Raw genomic sequence first — 23,863 nt, 5'->3', positions numbered from 1 at the left:
AGCTGTGGTGGCGAGGTGGTGATAGACACCAATGGTGGTATATACCCACAAAGTAGGCAGGTAAATGCCAGCCAGAGCCAGGACCAATACAATGCTTTGCACCCCTCCAGCCTGGTATAGGCAAATGTAGAACAGACCCAGTGCAACCCATTCAACCATCAGTCCAAGCAGGAGACAGATCAGGTTCAGATACCGGGTTTGTGTATAGAAATTGCACTCCCAGAGAGGCTCTACTTTTGCATGATCTGGGAGAGTGCCAGTAAGTCTTTGCACTGACAACACTAAAGCAGGATCAGCAGACATGCAGACTTGTGTCTCAGTTGGTGATTTGAGCTTTTTCCAGTGTTTCTATGCACACCGTCAGTCATCAGATATGAAACTGATTGGTGGGCTCATGATTTATACACGAAAATACCACTTCAGCTGCGCTAAAAAGAGGCAACAGCAACAGCAGCATCGGTAGCCACTGGCCAAAGGCGCAGAAGTCCTCTGGCAGAATAACTTCTGCATCCCCATTAGCCAGACTGCGTGTTTGGAGCAGGCGCAGTGTTCCCCACACTAGTGAAAATAGCAGCCAGAAGAGCTTTGAGTTGTTAGCCCAACTCCACTTGTTTTTTTTTTTTTTCCTTCTTCTTCACGCGGAAAGTTAGAAGAGAATAGGATGCTGAAGGATCAGAACTACAGCAATTGTGATGATGGCGGGGCTGAATTCTAATCCTTTCTTCGACCAGCCCAGGTTGTCTATGGAGAAATATATTTACATAAAACCCCTGTCTGATACCTACGACCACAGGGTGTGGAAAACAGGGCTTCCCGTCCGCTCAGCCGTACTTAAGCCACACGCCGGGCGGTTAGTAGTTGGGTGGGTGACCACCAGCGAATCCCGTCTGTTGTAGGTTTTCCTTTCTCATTTTTTTTCCTTTGCCTATCCTGTTTGTACTTGAAGGCAAAATGATCTATTTCCCTCTCTGTAGGAGAAAAAGGACGCTTTAGGGGTATCACAAACCATTGACTATCTCTATATCTGTCCCTGTAAATGATAATGTACAGGTACATTATATACATCCGTCCCGCGGACCGATCTAGATAGATCTAATAATTTTAACGCCGCATTTTCTTTAAGTTCCCTACCATCTATACAGCGGAAGGTTCAGTCCCATACCCATGCAACCCTCCATCCAGAATCCACTGCTCGTTATCATCATTATCATCCTGCACCCGTCTCCACGTCTCCTTTCGCACCCTGTGCGCGCCTCCTCTCGCATCCTCCGGAGCCTTCCAGACCGGTCGCACCAGCCCTCCAGCAGCCAGGAGCGGGTTCCTCCCGAATGCTGAGCGGTCAGTGTTCTTGGTTCTCTCTTCCTCGTCCGCAGCAGCAGCGGCAGCGAAGGCCTCTTCATCTGCTTCCGTATCTTCGTCTTTGGCAGCGTCGGAGTCTGCAGCAGCGGACTGGTACGTCCTCACGACTCTCCCACCCTTGATATCCAGGCTCATGATCGTCTTCTTCTTCTCCCACTCCGGTCTTGCCTTCTCCTCCATCTCGCGGAGGATGCGCTGCTGTTTCTTCAGTGCGAGCGCCCTCTGCGCGGGACTCATCCACTGTGTTGATCCCACGTTGGGCGTCTCAAAGTCTGCAGCCTCGTCGACAACGCGCGTACGCTGCGCGTTCTGCGCCTGGAACGCTAGAAGCTTGTCACGGTGGGCTTTAGCGGCATCGAGCGTGCTGTTCGAATATGCGGCCGAGGATGACGATGGCGACGGTGACGGTGACGGTCCGCGGTCGTGACGCAAGCTCTCGTTATGCGCGCGCATCTTCTCTGTCCCGCGCTCCGCGCGCAGTTCTTTGATCATGCTCTGCACCTCGTCCATGGACAGGAGCGGAGTGCCGCAGAAGGAACACGGCTGGAGACCCTCCAGGGAGCAGATGATCTTCCCGCAATTCAGACAGTTCGGGGCCGGCGTGAACAGCGGATGGAGCGTGGCGTTGCAGTTGCACTTCTGACGGTCCTTGCCGAGTGTTGGGTTCGTAGACACCTCCAGCGCTGCGATGGCAGCGGTGAGGTCGGCAATGTTCGCCGTCGTAACTGACTGCTTCGATGGAGTCGAGGTTCCAGAGCCGGAACCCGTATGTCGTGACGACGCTTTGGCCGCTTTCGATTTCACATTCGGTAGATAGTCCGATATTAACGGCCCTTGTGCAGACGGCGGTGCCTTTCCGCTCGACTTGTTGTTACGCGCAGGAGACGGATTTCGCGACGACGTGGCGGACGAGCCATGCGGCGATGCAGAAGTCGTAGTAGTCTGGGGAACCTGAAGAGCCGCAGGCTCATCTGACAATTGCACTGCATTCGAAACAGATGCACCAGTACCAGTCCCCTTGTTTCCTCCTTTTCGCGACTGCGTTGCAGACATGTACTCCTCCTCTCGCTCCGACTTCATGTATCCGCCCGTCACGTTGCCATAGTTCTCCGGTCTCCGCGGAGGCCCAGCGCTATGCAGGGGAGCCTTTGTTCTCTTATTCTTCTTCTGCCTATTCTTATCCTCATTATTTGGCCGTCTAGAACCGCCATTACCGTCCGTCGCTGGCGATGCTCTTCCTGACTGCGCGGGTGATTGTGTCCGGGAGGTTGTGGCGCCACTGCTGCCCAGCCGGGAATTAAAAGACGTGATGAACTCGAGCGCCGCGGGGGAGTCGCCTAGAAGGTTCTTCAGATGCTCTGCGCATGCTTCCTTCGATAGGCTGGCGGAGTATGTGATTATCTGCGTGAGGGATTCGTCGTCGAGGGGGAGGAGCTGGGAGAGGCGGGGAAGACCCCATGCGACGAGGTCCGCCGCTGGCATGGTCGGAGGCAGACCTAGACAGAAGTCGAGACGGTTGATGGAAAGGGAGCAAATGGAGATCCGGGGCCTGTCAGCCACTAGTCATTAAAAGACCGCGCGGTTGTAGACGCGTCTAAGTTGATGTTCTCTAGTACAGCTGATCGGAAGCCCGCATAATCGCGAAGACTGATGTTCTCCGAAGACCGACCGGGCAGAAGATGCCTTATGGATGTGGCTCTCAACATCCAAGACATACCAGGCTCTCAAGTTCGCATTCTACTACAAGAGAAAAGCCAATACTTTTTGAATATACCGCATCTTGATTCAGTTTAGCAAAAAAGAAAAAAAAATACACAGACGCCAACGCCGGATAATGTACACCGTAATGTTATCTATACAAAAACTCAAAACCAAAAGCTCCAAACATGCCCCGACCTCCCGACACGGGCTGTCGGCTTGTATGTAGAAAGAACTCGAAAAATGCCTTGACGCCTCATATGCTGATAGTTCCGATGTCATCATGCAAGTCTGCACCCTGGATGGCGGTGCTGTACATAACCCGTGCCTCCCTCAAACAGAAAATGAAAAAAATGTAAACAGCTGTTCGTCACAATTCTACTTCGCAGATTTGATATCTCCATTAGGTTCCTTTTTTATCTCTGATTCTCCCGACTCCGCGGCCGCTGCCAGGTCCGGAGTCGTCCCGTTCTTCAGTTTGCTTGGAGGCGGCGGCTTTTTGTTAGCCAGCTTTTTGGGTGTATTTGGCTTCTTCTTTTTCGTGAGACCCTGAGGCCCTTCATCGTCAGGTCGCGGTCGTTTAGGCGGCGCTGGGTTAGGTGTGCTGGCTGCACTGTCCTGGGGAGTTCTATTCCGGCTCGCCTGCCTTCCAGACAGACCCAAACATCTATCAAGATGCTGTGCGACTCTCGTAACAACAAAATATCGCGGACAGTTGGGGCATTTCACTGTAGGGAATGACACCTTCTCAGGTGGTGCCTGTTTGAACGAGCCAGACGCGTCTGGCGTTGTCGGGGGGCTAGACAACGGGGTATTTGATGTGTTCTGCTTCTTTTTCTTGGGATTGAGTTTATCCGTAGCGAATGGGTTGCCGTGGACGTCGTGTCCCGGTTTGATGATCAGCGGGTGCTTCTGACAGTACTCTCGGTATGGATCAGGCGGAGGACGAGCACCAACTCCCGTCGTAGGGTACAGAAGGCGGGGCAGACGACAGTCGGGGCAGATAATCTCCTTCGTGGTCTGCAACGGATTGCCCTTGAGATATACCTTCCCGCCATCGAATATAGCACCTTCCGTCTCGACCCTGATATCTTCGAGTTTTTCTTCAGCACCAGCTTCTCCCGGCTTAGTTGCGCCGTTTGCCGTAGCTCCTTCTTCCCGGAGTCGAGCTGCCTCTTCTTCTGCCTTCTGTTTGGCGATCACAACGGCTGAGCGCATGCGAGCAATCTTCTCATCGCGGTGCACTTTGGCGACGATGTCATGGATTATGTTGTAAAAGGTATCATTGAGGATGTCACTCGTCTGAACCAGTCAGAATTTTCATCCAGCTCCAGATGCACGCTTGAAAATGATAACACCCTGTAATGGATTTGAATTTTTATGCCATATAACGGGTACCTACCAGCTTTGCTATAGTGCCTGCAGGAAAAGTATTCCCGCCTTCGGCGTTCATCTTCGGGGATTCTGGCCCAGCCATATCCGAAGAGCTACTCGAACCTGGAGTCTCATTGTCAGTGTCCAGATCCACAAACTAGGATACAACCATGGAACACAGATATGGGGTGGTGCAGGGGCAAGGTTGTCAAAGGGGATGGATGAGATTGTAAGGATGATATCAGGGGTTGGAGTATGGTAACAATGAAAAAAAAAAGAAACCATGGGAAAACGACTTGACACGATGCAGTAGATGCAATTATGAATAACTTATGGCATATCGAAGAGCCCTAAGTCGTACACATGATGATGGAAGAATTTCGAATCAGAACAGCATGGATAGTGCTGCTGGGAAAAGCAAACAGAACCCAAGACTGACCTTTTCCCATCACGTCCTAGACGCACTACTTTCAACAGTAGTCCGATGCACCTTCGTAGGTCCTATTGCCCTTATTCACGCAAACAGTGAAAGTCCTCCATGTGTTGTGGTGTACAGTTGATGTGGCGTTGTTCTCCGATGTGTCTCGTCCGAAGGTTGTTATCGGGAGCGCAGCATACCTCGAGCCGGTCACAATTGGGGGCAAATAGCGCAAAGTTTCCGGAAAGCACTGTAGGATAGCTTCCGTTCAGATAGCCTATCCAAACGAGAGCCCGAGGCAAGGACGTCGTTCAGGCACCTCGTTCACGAGCAGCTGTCAAAACCATCTGCTACGGCAGGCACCAAGTGGCTGTCGACGGACCAAAATCAGCGCCGAAAACAACCAGAAAAGCAAAGGAGCTGAAAGAGACGTACCTTCTGCCGCGCTACACCAAGAAAGCCTCGACACCTCCAGGCTGGACGAGAGGTCAGGACGAGGCCGTTGCGGAGCAGCGACATGGAGTTGGAGACGGGGCTCCAGAGCGACCGGGCCTTTCTCTGGGCCGCCGACCTTCTTCCGCGCCATCTTATCTTATCCATCTCCGCACGCGCCCGCACTCTGTTTGCGTCGATGCCTGACGTTCGCTCTCCTCGTCCGCCTCAATTGCTTCCATGGAGGAGCCAGCTTCTTGTATCCCATCCTGATATTCCCCTTCAACAGCCTGAGACCGCAGATGCCATGGCCTACCAGTTCTTCTCCAAGGCGCAGCAGGCCAAGGCGGCCACCTCCCCGCCCCTCTCTGCTTCCGGCCCGTCGAGCAGCGATAGCAGCAGCAGAAACAACATGCCTCCTATCCACCCACCTCTCGTTATGCCTTCATCCTCAGCGTCTTTGACGACCTCCAGACCCCCGTCCGCGGCAGACCCGACCTTCCAGCCGACTCCGTACCCCGACCCTATCTCACCGGGCTATTCCACCCCGCACCCGCATATCACCATCGACCCTGTCCGCACAGCTCATATCCCTTCTCTCTCCCGGATCACAGGCCTCCTCCTCCCGATCCGCTATCCCAATTCCTTCTATACTGCCACCATCACCGACCCCGTCATCTCCTCCTTGTCCCGTGTCGCCGTCTACCATGGACACCCCATGGCCGCAGCCCCAGAGACCGGCTCCGTCACATCCACGATTGCAGGGCGGGAAAGGTCATCGTCCAACTCTGGCGGTAGTGCGGGCACCGACAAAGTCATCGGAGGCATCAGATGTCGATTGGAACGGCTCCATCAAGAAGCATCTTCCACGTCCAACAATGATAACGCGAATGCGGGGTCAAATTCGCAACAACGTCCTCCTACGAACCTCTACATCCAGACGCTCCATCTTCTTTCTCCGCACCGCGGACACGGAGTCGCCGCGTCCCTTCTCAATTCCCTACTTTTCTCCACGCCTCCTTCGAACTCCTCATCGTCGTCATCGTCCTCAAAACCTCCCTATAAGGTCTCTCCCCTGGTGAAACACTACAACATTCGAACCGTCACGGCCCACGTGCACGAGGCAAACGAGGAAGGATTGAGATGGTACGTCGCGCGCGGATTTCGAATCGAGGACGGCGTCGTTGAGGGGTACTATCGACGACTGAAGCCCAGCGGGGCCAAGATCGTGAAGATGGATCTAGAGTGGAGCGATGACGAAGAAAACACGGGTGTTCAAATGCATACAAATCCTACAGAATCCTCTTCCAAGGCAGCGGACGATAAATCCCAGAAGGAAACAGAGGGTAAAGAGGAAGACGAAGACGACGACTGGGAGAAAGTCGAGGCGGAGGACGGCGACGACGATCAGGAAGAGCACGGCGTCGAGGCCCTCGGTGATGGCGGCGGTGAGAGTGATAGTCATATCCTCGTGAAGAGGAAACGGAAAGCGGACGAGGAACTGCATTCGTGAATCAAGCCTGAATGTCATTAAACAACCAGGCCTAGACCCCTCATCGTGCTGCAGCATTGCTCGAAATTCCGTATCCCCTTCTTTGGGTCCAAAGACTGTGCTCTCAGCTCAGGTCTACTATCTTCGCACATCGTCAGCAGCGTTCGCAGGTGGAAAGGCCGTACATACTCGCAATTCATCTTTCTCCAGTCCAGTCTCCCTGTGGTTAAATTGTCGTCTCCAAATGGTCGTGAACGCTCGAAAAATGAGAGCTGTAGACAATGTCGAAGATGTCTGGAAACATCTGCCTCTGCAGCTTATAAATCAAAAGTCTAGAACCGCGGCGGGGAGTCGACGGCCAGGTTAATTGAGGCGATGGAAAGGCGAGAGAATGGCATTTGAGGCAAGAGATATACTGTGGCTACGGGGATCCCGACTATCTTGTCTTTTTTTTAACATACGTGCTCTGCTTGCTGCTCCTGTCCTGCCCCAAAGACCTGTCTGTCTGCCTCTAGAAGAAGCTCTTCTCTTCTCTTCTCCCTTTTTCCTGTCCTGCTGGTGGTCTTAGTCCCTAGTTCCTGATTCCTAGCCTTGTGGTATCCATACATACAACCTATTATTCCTCGATTGTCGATTCATTAGGACATCCATGCATTCATCCGTACATACATACATACGCTAGGACATGGTACACGATACCCTTTTTCCTCTTTGGCTCCCTCAGTCAGATTGTCTTATTTTTTTATAGAGATAGCAAGAAAGCAAGAAAGAAAGATATTATTAACGATACATCGACGAATGCAATGGATTCATTGATTCATTGATTGATCGATACTTAAATATATCATATCTGCCTAGTCACCCGATCCCAGTTCCAGTCTCAGAAACTCTGCAGTCCCATGGAGTGTCAGCTCTCTACTTGTATGTACAGTACCTATGTTAGCTATGATGCATGCTATGCCATTCAGCTCTACTCTTACGCAAGTGCCTAGGTTAGGTTAGGTAGGTATACACTGTGCTAAGTCAGGTCCATGGAAGAAAACTAATTACATAGATAGATAGATAGGCAATTAAAATTAAGATTTACATCACAATCAGCCAGGAATAGCGATTTAAGTTATTATTATCATTATTATTGTGCTTAGGGAACGGATACAGAAATGTCTGGATACAAGGTAGGGGTGTAGGATTGTTATTGTTATTGTTATTCTAGTGGTATCGTTATCATATATAGTAACGTAGAATATCGGTATATATACATAAACAGAAAAGGATGCATATTACAAAACGGAAGAAATAACAGAAAGGCCAGTTTGTACAGAAGGAAACCAAGTCCAAGACATCGCTATGTGCATATCCAACTAACGACATTTGTGCCTCCCAACGGTTCCCAGAAAACCCATCATAGTATATACATACAAAAATGATGCCACATATCATATCATATGGCATAGTTCTCCGCATGCAGGAAGATTTCATCCTTGGCCGGATCCATCATGACCTGCAGCTGCAGCTTAGCGACTGTATTGGCCACTTCGACCCTCATACTGGGCGGACCGCAGACGAAGACGCAGGCGCGCCGCCCGAAGGTTTTTGAGAACTCCTTCAACATGTATGGGATGTCCGGACGGCCGTACTCGGTGCGCCATCCGTCCTTCTTTTGCGTCGGGAGGAAGGCGAAGCGCATGAGGTTCTTTTGGAGCATGGTCGGAGTGGAGGGGAAGCCGAAGTTGAAGGAGTTGTAGTTGTTGCTGTTGCTGCTGCTGCTGTTGTTATTGTACAATTGTCGGTGCGCCGGATGAATATAGTTGTTGGTTGTGGAAGGTGACTGGGGTGACTGGGGTGAGAAGTTCGGATCTCCGTACGAGTAGTAAGAGTAGGGTCTGCCGTGTTGTACACCTGGCGGAACCATGTACGCCCGAGGAAGTTCGGTGATGGCGTCCTCGTTTTCTCGACGGAGTTCCTTCTCTCGCTCTTGGTCTCCGGCTGCTTCCTCTCGAATAAAGGCGGAGTTACGGTTGCTAGCGACTCCCTGGAAGGCATCGTTGATTCTGCCATGAAAAATATCACTGTATGGCCGTGCTTGAGGGTCCAGCGTGAGCGGTTCGTTTCTTCTCGCGCAGGTAAGGTAAAACTGGCAGTGCACCGAGTTCGGTGGTGCGAATTCTCTGCATATTCTCAGCTCTTCCTTGAACCATTCCATGGTCTCCGGGCGCTTGAGAGCCCAAATCACCCGGACTGATCTCGTGACTGCTTTCCCGTCCCTCATTTTCTTAATTAGATCAAGAAGTTGACTCGCAATTGCTGTTATTCCGCTTCCTCCAGCGAAGAAGACCACATCGTTGAAGGCCGCCATTTCGCGCTGCATTCCTCCGTAAGGACCGTCCAAAAACGCTCTGTAGGTCTTGTATGGACCCTTTCTTGACGCCGTTTCGAGTACCTTCCGGGTAAAGCCTCCGAATGGACGGAACACAAGAGCCATATCCCTGTACTCTTCGCCGTAACTCGAAGGGAAGTCGTCACTGCACAGAGAGGAAATGGTGAAAGGGTGATTCTCAAAGGCGGAAATGCCAGGCATTCGCAGATAGACATATTGGCCTGGCCTCCATCTCATCTGCGTGGGGATGGTGACCTTGACTGCATTTTCGGGGAGAATCGTCACGGCTGACTCCTCTCCAATCAACCATGATAATCGCATAGGATTTGACCAGTTGAGATAGAAGAGCCTGATAAAGCAGGACAGAAGCCAGATCCCCAGGGTAGCCCATAGGTAGTTCCAGGACGTGAGGAAATTCTTGGTGTGCCAGAAAAGCATTGCCACAAACACAATTGCTACCGGCAGATGCAGGAAGACGAAAAGCTCATACATCCACGCGCGCAGCATAGGAAGGGAGTGGACGCAAAGGAATGCTAGGGGTACAAAAGCTGCAATGCCCGTACCATATATATACATGTTTGTGGGGAAGTACGGTTGGAAAATCAGAAGAGCACCATCTGACCAAATCGGTGTGATATAAAATGGAATAATGTGGACGAGGCTGAGAAATAGACAGAGGTAGCCAGCCCAACGATGTATCACATTGAGCCGTTCGTGGCCGATGCCGGTAAGCAGTGTGATGAAATTTGCCTTGGTGCTGAGACCAACAATCCAAGGGACCATTGCCACAGCGATCATGCCAGCTCGAACTGCCAATGGTGGCGATCCATATCGAACGGTGGGATAGTATAACGGCTGAGGGACGAAGCAATAAAGTGTGACGAATATCAAGGCAGCGAGGACGACGGCCGTGACTCCCAAAGACGGAAACACAACTTCAAGTTTCCAAATCTTGATGACAGGGATCGGTCTATAGAATATCCATCGCATGAACGCAATCGTGTTGTTCAGCGGTGCGATAGTGGAGACAGACGACTGCTGCTTTTGCTCCTGCGGCAGAGGGCCATGAGCCGGAAAAAAGTGTTTTGTAGAACTGTCCGTACCGGAACTCGCGAGCTCGTACTCAACTTCAGGCGATGAGTTGTTTGAGGGGCCTTTCAACATCTGTTCCTTGTACAGCCCAGTTCGGATCTTATCGCCCCAGACATGGTATATTCGGACAACCGTGGTAATAACAACCAGAATTATCGAAAAGTAAACCCATGCAAGAGCGTATTTTCCCGCTTGAGACCATGGGTCTTGCTGCATTGCAGCAATCTGTTGCGGAGAAGTCGCAGCTGTAATCGGGACATTGATGCGCTTCGCCAGTGAGGCGATCGATTCGTATACGCCCGACATTGTAGCGTTCCCTCCGGGTGATGGCGACCTTGTTGATCGGACTGGCTAAGGCATGGAGCCTTTACTGCCGACAAGTCGCTTTCCAGCTTCCAATGCTTTCTTGTCCTACCGAATCATCGGATGCGGTTCTTTCTGTCTATTTCGTTCATTCGTACAAATTTGCTTCTGTGACAGTTTTCCTGGAAGTTGACAGTGGCAGGATATCGCGGGGAGCAATATAAAGCGTCAATCTCTGTCGCACAATCGCGTTCTGAGGCTTAGTGGCAGTGGAAGCTGGAGCGTGCGTAGTTGATTATGCCTCTGAGGTCACTTCAGCCGTGCAGGGTTCCACAAGGGCTGCTGGTTAGCATATAGAACGTTGCGGTATGAAGAGTTCCAGCTTCTTCGCACTTCTTCCTCGATATGTGTATGTCTTTGACGTTCGATAGTAGAACAACTGACACGGTCGAGACCGTGACCACGCGGCCAAGAAGAGATATGGGATGAAAAAGGGACAAGATCAGCGGGGGTTTAGACGTCTAACTGTCCTAGGGATGTGCGGATCGCCGGATACTGGAGCGCAGAGCCTCGGGGTTGCGTTCACTCCGCACGAGTCAGATTTCTGTTGGTAATAAGAGCGCCGGGCAGCCGTGACAGACGATGTCGTACCCAAACGCCTAATCTGGATGGGTCTGCTGAATGGGAGCAGACTTCAAGGGTGGGACGTGATATCTCCTGCTGAAAATCGATTTGGACGCTAAAACACTGCAGCTCTCCCAATGGTCCGGTATCCTGAGCAGAGCGTATGCACCAAACAGATGCTCCTCACATAAGCTGCAGTGCTGGATATTGGTCAAGGCTTGAGAGATGGTACTCCCTCCTCCTTCGTGCGGAGTGCGAACTGCGTCCGGATATTAGTGCCGGCATGCAGCAACGCACCTCGGGGCTTCAGGCTTATTTCGCCCATCTGCATCGTGCAAGCTCTGCGAGGTGTCATCTCAGAGTAGCTAGCCTATCCGGTGTCGATCCGGAACCGGGTACCCTGCAGTTCTGCAAAGTCCAGATCCATCGTCAAGGCTGGACGGGCTGGACGAGTGATAGGACATGGTTTACCGCCGTCAAGCAGAGTTGTTGTCGAATAAAGATGGCGGATCGCCAGTAGAAAGTGATGATGTTCCTAGCACCAGCATTAGCGGGGATGTTGGTCTGTGACGACGGGAAATGAGCCTATCTGAGTGGTCCGTGATGCCTTTTCTTCGCGCACAAGCAACAAGATTGGACAACGGCTCGCAGGCTCTGCAGGAGTCAACGGCGACTAGGGACGCTCCGTTGCTTAGGCTTGCTGGGCTATGGGGGGCGCTGTGATGATGCTTCTCATCTGCTGCTTCCACAGAGCATCTTAGAACTGGCAATCTCGATGATCAGAATCGACAGAAGTCTCTTGCTATATAACACAAAAGATTCTGTACTTTATACAGCGTAGATTGATCGGTTGTGTGAGGAAGTCTTCGGCGCTGTTCCAGCCGTGGTTTTGGCGGGGGCGGTGCCTGCATGTCCCCTATTGGATCCTGCACTTTCCATGGCACGAACGCATAGTAGCAGCACTCAGCCCTGTCAATCGTTGCCGCCGTGATAGAGGATTTATCTTGATTCAACGATTCAATAGTCATTTTTCCCTGTACGTGTCTTGTTGGTTGTGGTCACCTTGCTGCACGAAAAACAGGCCGAGTCCGGAGGCCCCTAACTCTGGAGTCGCTACCAAAACGCCCCATCAATGCAAGCAATTACAAGCGGCTTTCCTAGAAAAAAATTAAATGATACCTAAGTTAGGCCCGTGGGTAGCTATTCAACGGTCGAGGATACATGCTTGATATGCCATGTGCACACCACTGTTCGAGAGACTCGTTCGGAAGCCCTCAATTACCGCTGACCGTCCTTGACGACTAATCCCGTTGACACTCTAGTTCGTACGACTGATGCACTCCCTTGCTATGGCGTTTATTTCTGATTGGATGCTGGATTCTCGGGCTCCTGCATGGTCTTGGTTCGTATTACACTGCTGGGCGCTTGTTTAGACGTCACTGAACAGTGCGGCACCAAAAAAAAGTTTAACTACTTATACACGCGTATATTGAATAAATCCTCAAAATAAAGATGGCTATCACATTAATTACAAGACTCTGGTTGCATAAAATTACATTTATCTGGAATAATATTAGGCCCAGCGCGCCGCGCGCTCCTGTGGCGTACATTTAACATCGAGATGGCCTTTTGCCCAGAAGCAACCACAGTTCCAACACCATTTTTGGCAGCATATCGTGCCTGTTACATATTGCACTCATCAGCTAAGGCCATACTGATGAATCTCGCTATCATGATGCTTCGTCACTCAAGATAGAAAAGGGGGAAGGAGGAACCCACACATCATATTATGTGTGTCTATACTTTTTTCTCCTTTCTTCCCGCAGACGGTGTTTCATCCTTAGGATCTTATATAAGCCTCCATTTAAAATGTTCGGTTGGTCTCTAGCTATCGAAGCCCCATCATCTGCCCGTTGGTTCATAGCTTCTTCGTATTCCTTGCAGGTAAGACCCTCATGCCAAACGGTGTCTCGGTGACCGAAGTAAGTTTTCGTGCCGCAAGATCCGCATATGACAATAGGGTTCTCCCATCCACCAGAGTGGAATTGGCCAGAACCGCATTCTGCATTGGCGCACAAGACAAAATTCTTGTCCTTTTCGAGAATTTTCCGGGTGCATAGGCTGCCGTAGGCTTCAAATGTCTCTCGGCTTGCCCACCGTTGGACTTCCTCATACGACAGTACTGACGGACAAAGAGGACATGACAGTGACACCGACCCTCCGGGCGCCATCTGTAAGTCCAGACTGCGGCGAAGGCATTTCAGACATATGTGAGATTCTGGTGTCCTTGTATGGTCACAGCTTTCCGTGATAGGATGTCCGGGAAATAAATTCAAGGGAAGACGTTCGAGGCAGCTGACACACATTAGGGACTGTATTCTTTGAGGCTCAGAATTGCTGTTCGGTGGCGGCACCGGCTTCTTTTGTAATAAGGATAGGACTGCGTTCGCCGTGGTTGCATCACTCCAGAAATGTACACTACCTAGAGTGTCGCAGGTGAAATCTGATTGAGACCATGCTCTCGATTCTTCGATATAAGGAAGGCCACTTGCTTCAGGCCTGGTCTTCAACATCTGTGGTCGAACAGTGCGTAGTTCGGGTCGCAAACGACGATAACGGCGGAGGCACACTTTATTTTCCGGCGGCAGAAAAGGAGCAGAGCTATCAGCACTGTGGCTACTAGTCGTATCTTCCAGTCGACTCTGTGATGAGAGCGGACTTATTTCCCCATCAGATACCGGTTGAGCGGCTGAAATCACGCTTTGGTGACGCGTAGAAATGTCACTCATGTTTTCCTGTCTTGGCCTGAATCTCCTTGTCCTCGACCTCGAAATCGTTCAACAGCCATCAAGAAAAAGCGGTGTCGATCGAATGCCCACTGGGATGATGGAGGAGACTCAGGATATCGTCGTGCCGTATGGGCAAGAATATTCGCAATGACACTTCATGCTGAATTTGAGAACAGGATTCCTTCTTCCAGACGAAACTGGACACATAATAGCCTTTTTCACTGATTAAGGCCATCCATCCATCCCTTGACGATCAAAGCATCGCCATCAGAAACTATCCAAATATGAGACGTCTAACCGTTGCGCCCCCAAACTCTTCGTTGGAGCACGCCTGCCGCCATTTAGCTTCGGAGATCCCTCCCGATCTCGTAATGACCGGTCATTCGTTCCATTGTACGGTTGCATTGCAATCATATCCTTTCTCGATGGGGGCCACTATGTTTCAGTAGTAGAAGAATCCAGCCAGGTTAGCAGTCCAGAAAGAATTCAAGTAACGTGGAAAACAAGTGATCCTAGCCACAGCAAGTATGACCAATAGCAATTTCGCCCTGGAGTCTGAATAGTTCACAATGGATATTCTCAGTTGTCAATTTCTCATTGGAGCAGCAGAAGCGGTCTTGAAGCGCGGCAATGAACCAAGTTTGTTAGTACATACATCACGCAGGCATGACCTTAGACGAAATTCATGGTAACCCGGCCAATGGCAGAAGGAAATTATAACGCGGGCCGTTGGTTAGAGCGTCATTCGTGATTATAATTAGAGAATCGGGACGATCAAGGGGCGAAATGGATTTAGATCGAGGGGGCGAAATATCCATAAATAACCCCATGGACGGCGAGCGCTCACCGCCTTCGACGTGGAAATCATTCTGCCGCACGAAATAGAGCGCTTTTCGACGAGCGCAAAGCAAGCTATCTGATTTCTTACGTCTCCACAAATCTTTTACTGTTTCAGATCGCGCCTATTCGCTTTCTGAATCTCTTGCGATACTATGGCGCCTGCTGCAGCTGCGGCTGCGCAGCCGTCCCCAGCCGTCCCCAGTCACCCACCACCGTCCCTCTCTCTCCCGCCGTCGCAATTCGCCAGACTCCAACCTCACGCCTACCTCCTCGCCCATCTATCGCCTCCTGCCTCGAGTAACCAGCCGTCTATACGTGCCAATGGCCGCTCTCCGTCCCAGTTCCGGGCCATCTCCGCGAATGCGGGTTCGCTGACGCACACGAACGGCAGCGCCGTCGTGAGAGTCGGAGACACAGCTGCGGTCTGCGGCGTGCGCGCGGAAATCCTGCACACGGAAGATATCGCAGCATGGGGAGTATCTTCGTCTTCGGGGGCTGCGAAGCGGAAGAAAACCGCGGAAGATAGTGCTGAAGACGTGGACGAAGAAGACGACTCGCACATCCGAGATTTCAACCTCCTCGTACCAAACCTCTCCTTGAGTACGGGCTGCGCGCCTGGTTTCATCCCCGGGGCACCGCCGTCCGCCATCGCGCAGTCACTGTCGCATCAGATCCTATCCCTGCTACACACGTCCCGCCTCGTCCGCGCAGATGACCTCCGCATCTGGTACCAGCCGCCCGATCTCTCCGCCATGGAGCGCCACAACGAGGGCGAGCAGATGGAGACCGAAGAGCCAGAAGAATCCTCGGAACCTCCCAAGAGGGAGATCAAAGCCTTCTGGGTCCTCTACATTGACGTGCTGATCGTTTCCCTCGCGGGGAATCCCTTCGACGCCGCCTGGGCGGCAATCTTGGCCGCGTTGCGCAATACGAGGCTGCCCAAGGCGTGGTGGGACGTCGATAACGACATGGTGCTCTGCTCGGACGAGCCATCCAAGGCGAAGAAGCTCCGGTTGCGGGGGTTGCCCGTCGCGAGCTCGTATTGCGTCTTCGAGGCGGACGCCGCCGCTGGATGGAGGGCCGTTATCGTCCCCGATGCGGATCAGGAGAGGAAGGAGAAGGAGAAGGAGTCTGCTGCCGCAGGCAAGAACAAGAGTCGTATGGAGCAGAGGTGGATCCTGGCGGATCCGGACGGGTTTGAAGAGAACCTGTGCCAGGAGAAGATTTGCGTGGTCGTCGACAAGGATGAGAATGCCGGCGGGAAGACGAAGATCGTAAAGATGGAAAAGAACGGCGGGTTGGCCGTCGATAGGGACGAGTTTAAGAAGCTCGTCGATATCTCCACAGAGAGATGGGAGCAGATAAAGAAGATCTTAGACGGTTTTGAGTAATCGATCAGCTCGTCTCGGAGGGGAAAAAACAATACCGCATAATGATACCATTATCAGCTAGTTTTCATATTTGATATTCAAAAAGTTTATAGAAATGTTGCAAGTCATGTCATTTATCTATGAGACCTTTTTTTATGTCAAACTTCTCCCAGTTCCCAGGTCCTTAACTCCCGAAATAGTAGAATACAAATGTAGTGTGATGAGATCATGAATCCCTAGCCCAAACCAGCCCTCCATAGCATTCATAAACTTCTATGCTCTTCTACTTCCATGAAAAGAAAAGGCTATGAGGCCCTATTCCTGGGACTCATTCGTCTCTTCTTAGCAGGTGACTCACCGTCTCGACCGGGCGAGACGGGCACGACGTAGACCTCGTCCTTTTCACTCACGGACGGTGGGCTAGTCGCTGAAGAGCTCCTGTTCAGCCGCTGTTGAGTCCTCTTATGTCGATGAAGGCGGATAGAGAAAAAGATCAGCTCAGAGTCTCTATCCTCATCACCGTCATGCTCGCCACGAGGTTCTCGCGGAGCACGGTCGCTCCGTTTGTCTGCTTCCTTCGAAGTAGCCTCTTCAGCATCGAAAGCATTTTTGGTCACGGGTGTAGATGGATCGGCCTCTTCCTTGGTACTTTCTTCTTCCGCTTTGGGTTCCGTTACCTCATCTTTCTCCGACGTTTCTGATAAAGCCTTGACATCGCCGGATAGAAGGCGGACAAACAAACTCCGCGATGGGTCCTTTGCTTTCTTCTCGGTCGGTTTCTTCTCAGTCTGCTCCTCCGTATCTTCTTCATCTTCTTCGGAGTCTGAGAAATTCCACATTTCCTTGACGTCTCCCTTGACGAGAGCCGTTCCCCATAGTGAGATAAGGACCCCTGGAACGAGATAGAGAAGAGCCGGCTGGGCATGTTTCGAGTACTGCATGCCAATAAGCGTGGAAATCATGCCAATCACATAACCAACAAGACTGGCATTAAAATACGTCTTCGGGAAAGATCGAGCGTCATGGTATGGAGGCTCCAACTCAGGTCCACGAGGCGGCGCTTTTCGGACCCAAAATCGTTCGCCCCAACCTCCAGTTGCGGTCTGATATTGAGGCTTAACGAAGCCTTTCTCGTTGCCTTCGGCTTTGGCCTTTTGAATGCCTTTCCGCTTATAGTACATGTAAAGATCAAAGCGCAATGCCAATCCGACCATGATGCCCGGGACCACGATATCACCTAGGCCGAGCATCGCCAGCTGTACAACATCCGGAGCTTCTGGGCTCGGTGGACGGGGGAACAGCAGCTTGATTGGAACATCCAACTTCGTAGCCACTGTCACCATCAGCGGCGTGAAGAAGACGAAGTAAATGTCGTAGAAGAACAACGACCCTAGAATCAGTGAGCCCGTCCAAAAGGTTGAGGGCGACATGAACTGCAAGGCGCCATAGCAGAAGCTGAATCCGAGGAAGTTAGTCAGCCACCAGGGTTTCTTCACGAAAGCAAAGTAGGCCACAACAGCCAGAGCCACAATTCCGCTCACAACATCAAGAAGGTCGAAACGGCCCTTGACGTCCAAGATGCGACGTACGCGAGCGCGGAGTGTGGCTTTTTGATATGCAAGGCCGCGGTACGACCAGAGTCCTTCACGAATCCGGTTTGGAAGAGGAATTGCTCCGAGGATCCCAGGAAGAGGAGAGTTTCGAACTTGGACATCTTCAAGACCTGGGTTGTCCTCTCTTGCAGTTATAAAGATGCGTTCTGATTGCTTGACTCTCCAAATCTTGCCAGCATGCTTGTATCGCGCGGGAAAGATGAAAGATCTCAGGATCAAAAGCCCATCTTTGAGAAACGCTATGGCAAAGAATATACCCATCTGAGAAAAGTAAAAGCTCAGGATTTTGTTCAAAATAGCTGGATCCTCCAGCCATTTGATCACAAGGTATAGACCACCCAACGTGAGACCGGCCATCAGAGGGAACATCAGAGCATCTGATGGCTCCAAGCCTTCCATTTTCTGTTGAGGACCCTTTTCTCCTTCATCTTCCTCCTCACACCCAGACTCATGTCCATCCTTGCGCTTTTTCGGAGGTTTTGCGGCTGACGAAGGTCTTGACAATGATGCATGGGATCCTATGTAGATAGGGAATAGGGCGGAGACGAGAAGGTGTCCGTACGTCGGGAGGAGGGGCTTGATAACAGTAAACTGGTAGATCGCCTCGCCCAGGAACTCCGCGAAATGACTGACAGTAGTATTCGTAGTATTCATCTTGGATATCACACTCAAGACGACACGGCGCCACGAAGGGAGGTAGGTGTCAATAGAGTAGCCTGGAAGGTATAAAGAAAGCGAAGGAAAAGAAACAGGCTCTGACTCTATAAAGCCATCCAATCAAAGCTCAAGCCATTTTTCAGGGAGCTGTTTCTGAGGGTTGTTAAAGCTCCAGGGATGGTACTTCACGAGAGCTGTCCATTGTTTAGGCGGCTATGTCGCAGCCTCGTTGCCAAGACTTGATGAAAGCAACTCCGCAGGTAGCTCGGAGGACCTGAGGATCCAACTCCGCAATTGCAACACCTTCACATCCTACTGAAGGTAGGCACGGCGATATTTCCAGTTAGAAGCAACCATGGCGACAGACGTGGCTTTTGACACAACGATGGTAACGCGTTCCAAACCATCTGCCCCGCAATTTGCGACTGACGCGCTGTAGGGCTCCTTCACTGTAGAACTCTACAATGACCATGCACCCAAGGTTGGTATGCGATTTTTACTATGGAAGAGAGCTTTGCTAATTATTTCGCGACTCCAGACCTGTAAAAACTTTGCGACTCTTGCTCAGCGAGGCTACTACAACAACGTCATCTTCCACCGCATCATACCCAACTTCATGGTCCAATCTGGCGACCCTACCGGTACTGGCAGAGGAGGAACTTCTATCTACGGCGAGAAGTTTGAAGACGAAATTCATCCGGGACTAAAGCACACTGGGGCTGGGGTCCTTAGCATGGCAAACAGCGGGCCTAATACGAACGGAAGCCAGTTCTTCATCACGCTCGCACCGACGCCGTGGCTGGACGGAAAGCATACAATATTTGGCAGAGTCAAGTCCGGTATGAGAGTCATCCAGCGCATGGGCCTTGTGAAGACCAATTCGGAGGACAGACCGGTGGATGAAGTGAAGATAATACGGGCTAGAGTCGTGGAGGAGGGCGCAGAAGAGTGAAGTCACCATGCGCCAGATGTAGACAGAACAAGCCTACGTCCGGCAATTGGCCGAGCACATCGCTTTTCTCCTGCCTATAACCGAGTGAGGGAAGCTTGCCCGAAACCTTGGCTGTATGCTACAGAAATGCCAGGCACAGTCGAGTCACACAGCGCAAGGGAAAACCGGGTCGAGCTTGCCAGCAGTACTGCGCCAGGCAGAGCCCAGGCAGGCAGTATCACAGAAGTATTACGTCCGCCGCTGGCAAGATGATCTAATCTTACTACTACGCACAAGCACCAGCTGATACTATAGTTAAAAATGTATCACCACAAACGAACCGCTTCCATCAGATGTCTCCATCCAGAGCAGCAGATACAGGGTGACAGACTTATCTACCACTCCCATAATAATGACAGGACCAGTGAAGGCTCGTCAAGAAAGAAACAAGACTGCCAGTCGTTGTAGCAGTATGTCCACGCAGAGCGCCGGGAGTGGTGTACTGTTGGAAAACGGTCGAGGTGCTGAGTGAAATTTGATGTTGGTCCATGGGCACGGGCCCCTAACCGGATTTAGTTTGGCGCGATAACGGGCAGTGCGCGCGCAGCGGGACTCGGAGTCTTGTGGTCTTGTCTATGAGACGCAAATTTTCCACAGTATATTCTTTTTGGCAATTTTATATTCAGTTCTTGATTGCCTCATCTGCAATCTCAACCGAACTTCGTTACGTGACGTTATTATCTTAATGTCCTCTCGTATGCGCCGTGGTCGGAGGGGTAAACACTAAGGAGAAAATCTACTCAACTCTCCATTGCGTTTACCTTCGAAGCGACGAGCACGTTAAAAGGATAATTGCAAATTAAGAAGACCAAGTTTCTATCGATCAGAAATTGTTTTTGAAATGACCGGCTGAGCTTGAATCCTGTCTTGGAAACCGTTGGAAACCTCCAGGGCCCACGGAGGCTCTAGCGGACACGTGACCCACTAGTACCTGACCATTTAATCTGCTGCGAATTTGTTTCTCAGCGATTTCTTTTTCTCCTTCTTCGTCGCCTCGAGCGTGTTATCCCTCGCCTGTGCAGATGTCTGTACAGATGAGCGGAGAATATCTGCTTCGAGAGAACTTTCTATTTGCCTCTCATCCGACGTGATGATAGTTGGGATTGCGGGGCAGTAGAGCTTGAGCCGACAATTTGGAAATTTAATCTCCGACACCAACATGGAGTCGCTTACAGACACACAATGGGATATAACAATATCCGGAACTGGGCTGGCCCAGTCTCTTCTGGCGCTGTGAGTTACATCCCTTCTACCGCTTGCTGATGCACTACTAACGTCGTGACAGGGCCCTGTCCCGGTCAGGTAAGAAGGTACTTCATGTGGACAAGAACCCGTATTACGGAGGTGCGGAGGCAGCCTTCAGTCTTCAAGAAGCGGAAGAGTGGGTTGAGAGGTTGAAACAAGGTCAGAATTTTCCATTGGCCGCTGGCCAGCCCGCGCCACGGGGTTCCGTTTCAAATCATGCTGACGGCTCCAAACGAGCCAGAACCGGGCCGGGAACCGTTTGAGGATGTTTCAATCTACGCGCCGCCGGAGCAGGGAGCCTCCAAGCTCTCGTCCTCTCGGGCCTACACACTCTCTCTATCCCCACACATTATTTACTGCCGTTCACAGCTGATCCCGACCCTTGTGTCCTCCAAGGTCTATCGACAGCTTGAGTTTCAGGCGGTGGGGAGCTGGTGGATATTCAGGTCCCCAGGTGCTGAAGAGACTGGGCTACGTCGTGTGCCGAGTAGCCGAGAGGATGTCTTCGCTGATGACAACATCAGCATGAAGTCGAAGAGGACATTGATGAAGCTCCTGCGCCACATTAGCCAACCTCCACAGGAGGATGAATCGGCTGCGGAGCCAGAGGACCTTGACTTACCGTTTGCAGATTACTTGACCTCCAGGTTTCAGATTCCTTCTGAACTCTATGATCCCTTGCTCTCTCTTGCACTGTCCCAATCGTCCCCACGGAAGACCTCAGCCAGCTATGCCGTTCCTCGTATAAAGAGGCATCTGGCATCCATTGGCGTCTTTGGACCTGGCTTTGGAAGCCTCCTTGCCAAATGGGGCGGTAGCTCTGAGATGTCTCAAGTGGGCTGTCGTGCGCTCGCTGTAGGCGGCGGAGTGTATGTTCTGGACAGAGGCATCCAGTCAGTCACGTCCTCGAAGGACGAACTTGAGTTGCAGCTGTCCAATGGAGAGCCTATTCGAACCAAGTTCGTGGTCGGCTCCCCATGGGATCTTCCTGCTGAAACACTGAAACAACAGCCCGCCTGCCGCAGGGTGGCGCGTTCTATCAGTGTTGTGTCTTCGTCCCTCGAGAGCCTCTTCCCTCCAACGTCAGAAGGAGGTCCAATTCCTGCAGCAGCCGCTGTCGTTTTCCCCGGCAACACGCTGTCTGCAGCGGATGATACCCCTCCTGTCTATCTTCTAGTTCACTCAAGTGACACAGGCGAATGCCCTGTAGGACAGAGTAAGTTATCCTTTTCTTCATTTGCCCCATCCTCGACACGACACAGCTCTTCTATGATGACTACCAAGAATACTTATCTACATTGCCTGCAATTGCATTGATGAAACTCTTTAGACCTCTGACAGCCTGATGAAGAGCTTCCCTTCAAATCTATTACTCATGCTCATGCTGTTTATCCAAGCACATCGCTAACTGTTGCTTTAAAGGTGTGATCTACGCTAGCGTGTCGCTCCCCGGAGATGAGGGCCAGTCCCTCATTGATTCGGCGGTTCAGAAGCTCCTGCAGAAATTTTCTGCGGATGGAAGCCCCACCGTACTCTGGTCTCTGCGGTACACCCAGCTAGGACTAACCAGCGAAGACGGCGACGCCTTGCGCACTGTCACAGACAGTCCTGTCTCCGATAATATCCTGTCCTTCCCGCCGCCGAGTCTGGAACTTGCCTTTGATGATGGGCTGATCGACGCGGTGAAGACAGCATGGAAGACAGTGCTGGGAGACGAGGCGCACGACGAAGACTTTATGAAATTCGAAGACAGAGAAGGCGTCGAGTTTGAAGACTGACCGTAGGCCGTAACAGCGTCATGCCGTATGCAACTTGATAGGATACGATGTGAATCCGCCGTGCCATCTCAGTGGACGGTGAGCTCAGTCCATAATAATAAATAATGATAGATAGTATATGACATGAGATTGCTTGTACCTTCTTCACTCCACATCATACGCCGAAACCGGGATCTCCTACACAATACGATGTTAAGGCCGATGAAGCACAGTCCGTAATTGGCGAAAAGCTCCTTTGCATACAAGCACACCCACGCATAGCAAAGACGGACAGACAGAACTCTCATATCATCCCATTCCCATCTACCTAGAAAAGATTGACCTTATTCGGGACCCGGATTCCCTTCGAGTATATCTAAAACTCCACGCAGCCACTCAAGCAAGCAGGGTGACACCTGAGTCCAGAGCGTGTGGATCGAGACGAAAAATGGGTGTTTGTCCTTTTTTTCTCGCATCATATGCGATTCCTTTTGGTTGGGTTGTCTGCATATTATTATTTAGGGCTTCCATTTTTCTCATCCAAATGTTGTCCACTGTCTCTGGAAAAATTGCCTAGGTACCTACCTACCTAACCTACCTAGGTAGGTAGGTAGGTACATACTTCCCTACTATGACGCACGATGCAGACAGAGCAATATATATATGCCGATAATAGCCTAAAGATGTGATGTTTGTCCAAGGCAAGACAGGAAATGAACAGTAAATATTTGGCGATAAGACAAGATTAAAGACATTATTAAATTTTATTTTATTTTCGGCACGGCCACACCTCTACCTAGCTCTAGGGTAGGTAGGTTGCCTATGTACATTAGGTATAGGTATTTAATTTAGAAGATTACACAACAAGTATGGCTATAACTAACTATGGCTAGCCATGCACTATTATCATGTAGCACAGAGTACATACAGAGCACACACATACGCAACAGTCGGGCGATCCATCGCATCACACACAACATCACATGTGAGAGGGCTTGGTCTTGTCTCGTCTTGTCTCACTTTCTACATTCCATGCACAATAGATCTTATCTGCATCCCAACCCAAGAGTGTGGTTTCAGGTTAGTTAGTTAGTTAGTCAGTCACGGTAGCAGGCAGAGGACACGGCGGGCGGAGGAGGGGGCACATGCTATGCCTAGAATTTTTTTTTCCTTTTTTAATTTCATTCAGGTCTCCAGAATATGTATTCCAGTATGGGTACTCCATTCTGTTAGGTGGTTGCTGGTTTCCCACAATTTTTAGGTTAGTAGGTAGGTAGGCAGGATAGCAATGGATATATGGATATGGATATAGATATGGATGGTCTCGATCGATACCTAACCTCTTTCCAGTCTGCCCGTCGGATGTTGATCGCACCCGAGATGAGACACAAGATTTAGGAAGAGGGGGATAAATATTTCCGTCCGTACTATT

The 23,863-nt window shown here is 51.0% G+C and overlaps 8 protein-coding genes across 8 annotated transcripts; 4 read left to right on the top strand and 4 right to left on the bottom strand.

Annotated features, from left to right (window-relative positions):
* Positions 1-1,134: 1,134 nt before the first annotated feature.
* VTN00DRAFT_9015 (uncharacterized protein) lies at positions 1,135-2,841 on the bottom strand (the record flags this gene model as incomplete). Its single annotated transcript, XM_069435929.1, has 1 exon — positions 1,135-2,841. One exon carries the CDS (start codon positions 2,839-2,841, stop codon positions 1,135-1,137), a length of 1,707 nt encoding a protein of 568 aa, XP_069285825.1.
* A 594-nt stretch (positions 2,842-3,435) lies between these two features.
* Positions 3,436-4,880, bottom strand: VTN00DRAFT_9014 (uncharacterized protein; the record flags this gene model as incomplete). Its single annotated transcript, XM_069435928.1, has 3 exons — positions 3,436-4,359; positions 4,460-4,554; positions 4,871-4,880. 3 exons carry the CDS (start codon positions 4,878-4,880, stop codon positions 3,436-3,438), a joined length of 1,029 nt encoding a protein of 342 aa, XP_069285824.1.
* Positions 4,881-5,480: 600 nt separating this feature from the next.
* On the top strand, positions 5,481-6,794 carry VTN00DRAFT_9013 (uncharacterized protein; the record flags this gene model as incomplete). The annotated part of the gene is made up of 1 exon (XM_069435927.1): positions 5,481-6,794. The coding sequence occupies one exon, from the start codon at positions 5,481-5,483 to the stop codon at positions 6,792-6,794; it is 1,314 nt and encodes a 437-aa protein (XP_069285823.1).
* Positions 6,795-8,214: 1,420 nt separating this feature from the next.
* On the bottom strand, positions 8,215-10,548 carry VTN00DRAFT_9012 (uncharacterized protein; the record flags this gene model as incomplete). The annotated part of the gene is made up of 1 exon (XM_069435926.1): positions 8,215-10,548. The coding sequence occupies one exon, from the start codon at positions 10,546-10,548 to the stop codon at positions 8,215-8,217; it is 2,334 nt and encodes a 777-aa protein (XP_069285822.1).
* Positions 10,549-14,950: 4,402 nt separating this feature from the next.
* VTN00DRAFT_9011 (uncharacterized protein) lies at positions 14,951-16,189 on the top strand (the record flags this gene model as incomplete). The annotated part of the gene is made up of 1 exon (XM_069435925.1): positions 14,951-16,189. The coding sequence occupies one exon, from the start codon at positions 14,951-14,953 to the stop codon at positions 16,187-16,189; it is 1,239 nt and encodes a 412-aa protein (XP_069285821.1).
* A 284-nt stretch (positions 16,190-16,473) lies between these two features.
* Positions 16,474-18,435, bottom strand: VTN00DRAFT_9010 (uncharacterized protein; the record flags this gene model as incomplete). Its single annotated transcript, XM_069435924.1, has 1 exon — positions 16,474-18,435. The coding sequence occupies one exon, from the start codon at positions 18,433-18,435 to the stop codon at positions 16,474-16,476; it is 1,962 nt and encodes a 653-aa protein (XP_069285820.1).
* A 358-nt stretch (positions 18,436-18,793) lies between these two features.
* Positions 18,794-19,390, top strand: VTN00DRAFT_9009 (uncharacterized protein; the record flags this gene model as incomplete). Its single annotated transcript, XM_069435922.1, has 3 exons — positions 18,794-18,826; positions 18,878-18,919; positions 18,977-19,390. The coding sequence occupies 3 exons, from the start codon at positions 18,794-18,796 to the stop codon at positions 19,388-19,390; spliced, it is 489 nt and encodes a 162-aa protein (XP_069285819.1).
* A 1,198-nt stretch (positions 19,391-20,588) lies between these two features.
* VTN00DRAFT_9008 (uncharacterized protein) lies at positions 20,589-22,452 on the top strand (the record flags this gene model as incomplete). Its single annotated transcript, XM_069435921.1, has 4 exons — positions 20,589-20,662; positions 20,715-20,833; positions 20,916-21,890; positions 22,097-22,452. 4 exons carry the CDS (start codon positions 20,589-20,591, stop codon positions 22,450-22,452), a joined length of 1,524 nt encoding a protein of 507 aa, XP_069285818.1.
* Between the last annotated feature and the right edge of the window lie 1,411 nt (positions 22,453-23,863).

Source organism: Thermoascus crustaceus (assembly GCF_041956765.1).
Source record: "Thermoascus crustaceus strain CBS 181.67 unplaced genomic scaffold VTN00scaffold_6, whole genome shotgun sequence".
In the NCBI taxonomy this organism is placed as follows: domain Eukaryota; kingdom Fungi; phylum Ascomycota; class Eurotiomycetes; order Eurotiales; family Thermoascaceae; genus Thermoascus; species Thermoascus crustaceus.
The sequence above is the reverse complement of the archived record's forward strand: the minus strand, read 5'-3'. Positions and strand labels throughout refer to the sequence as shown.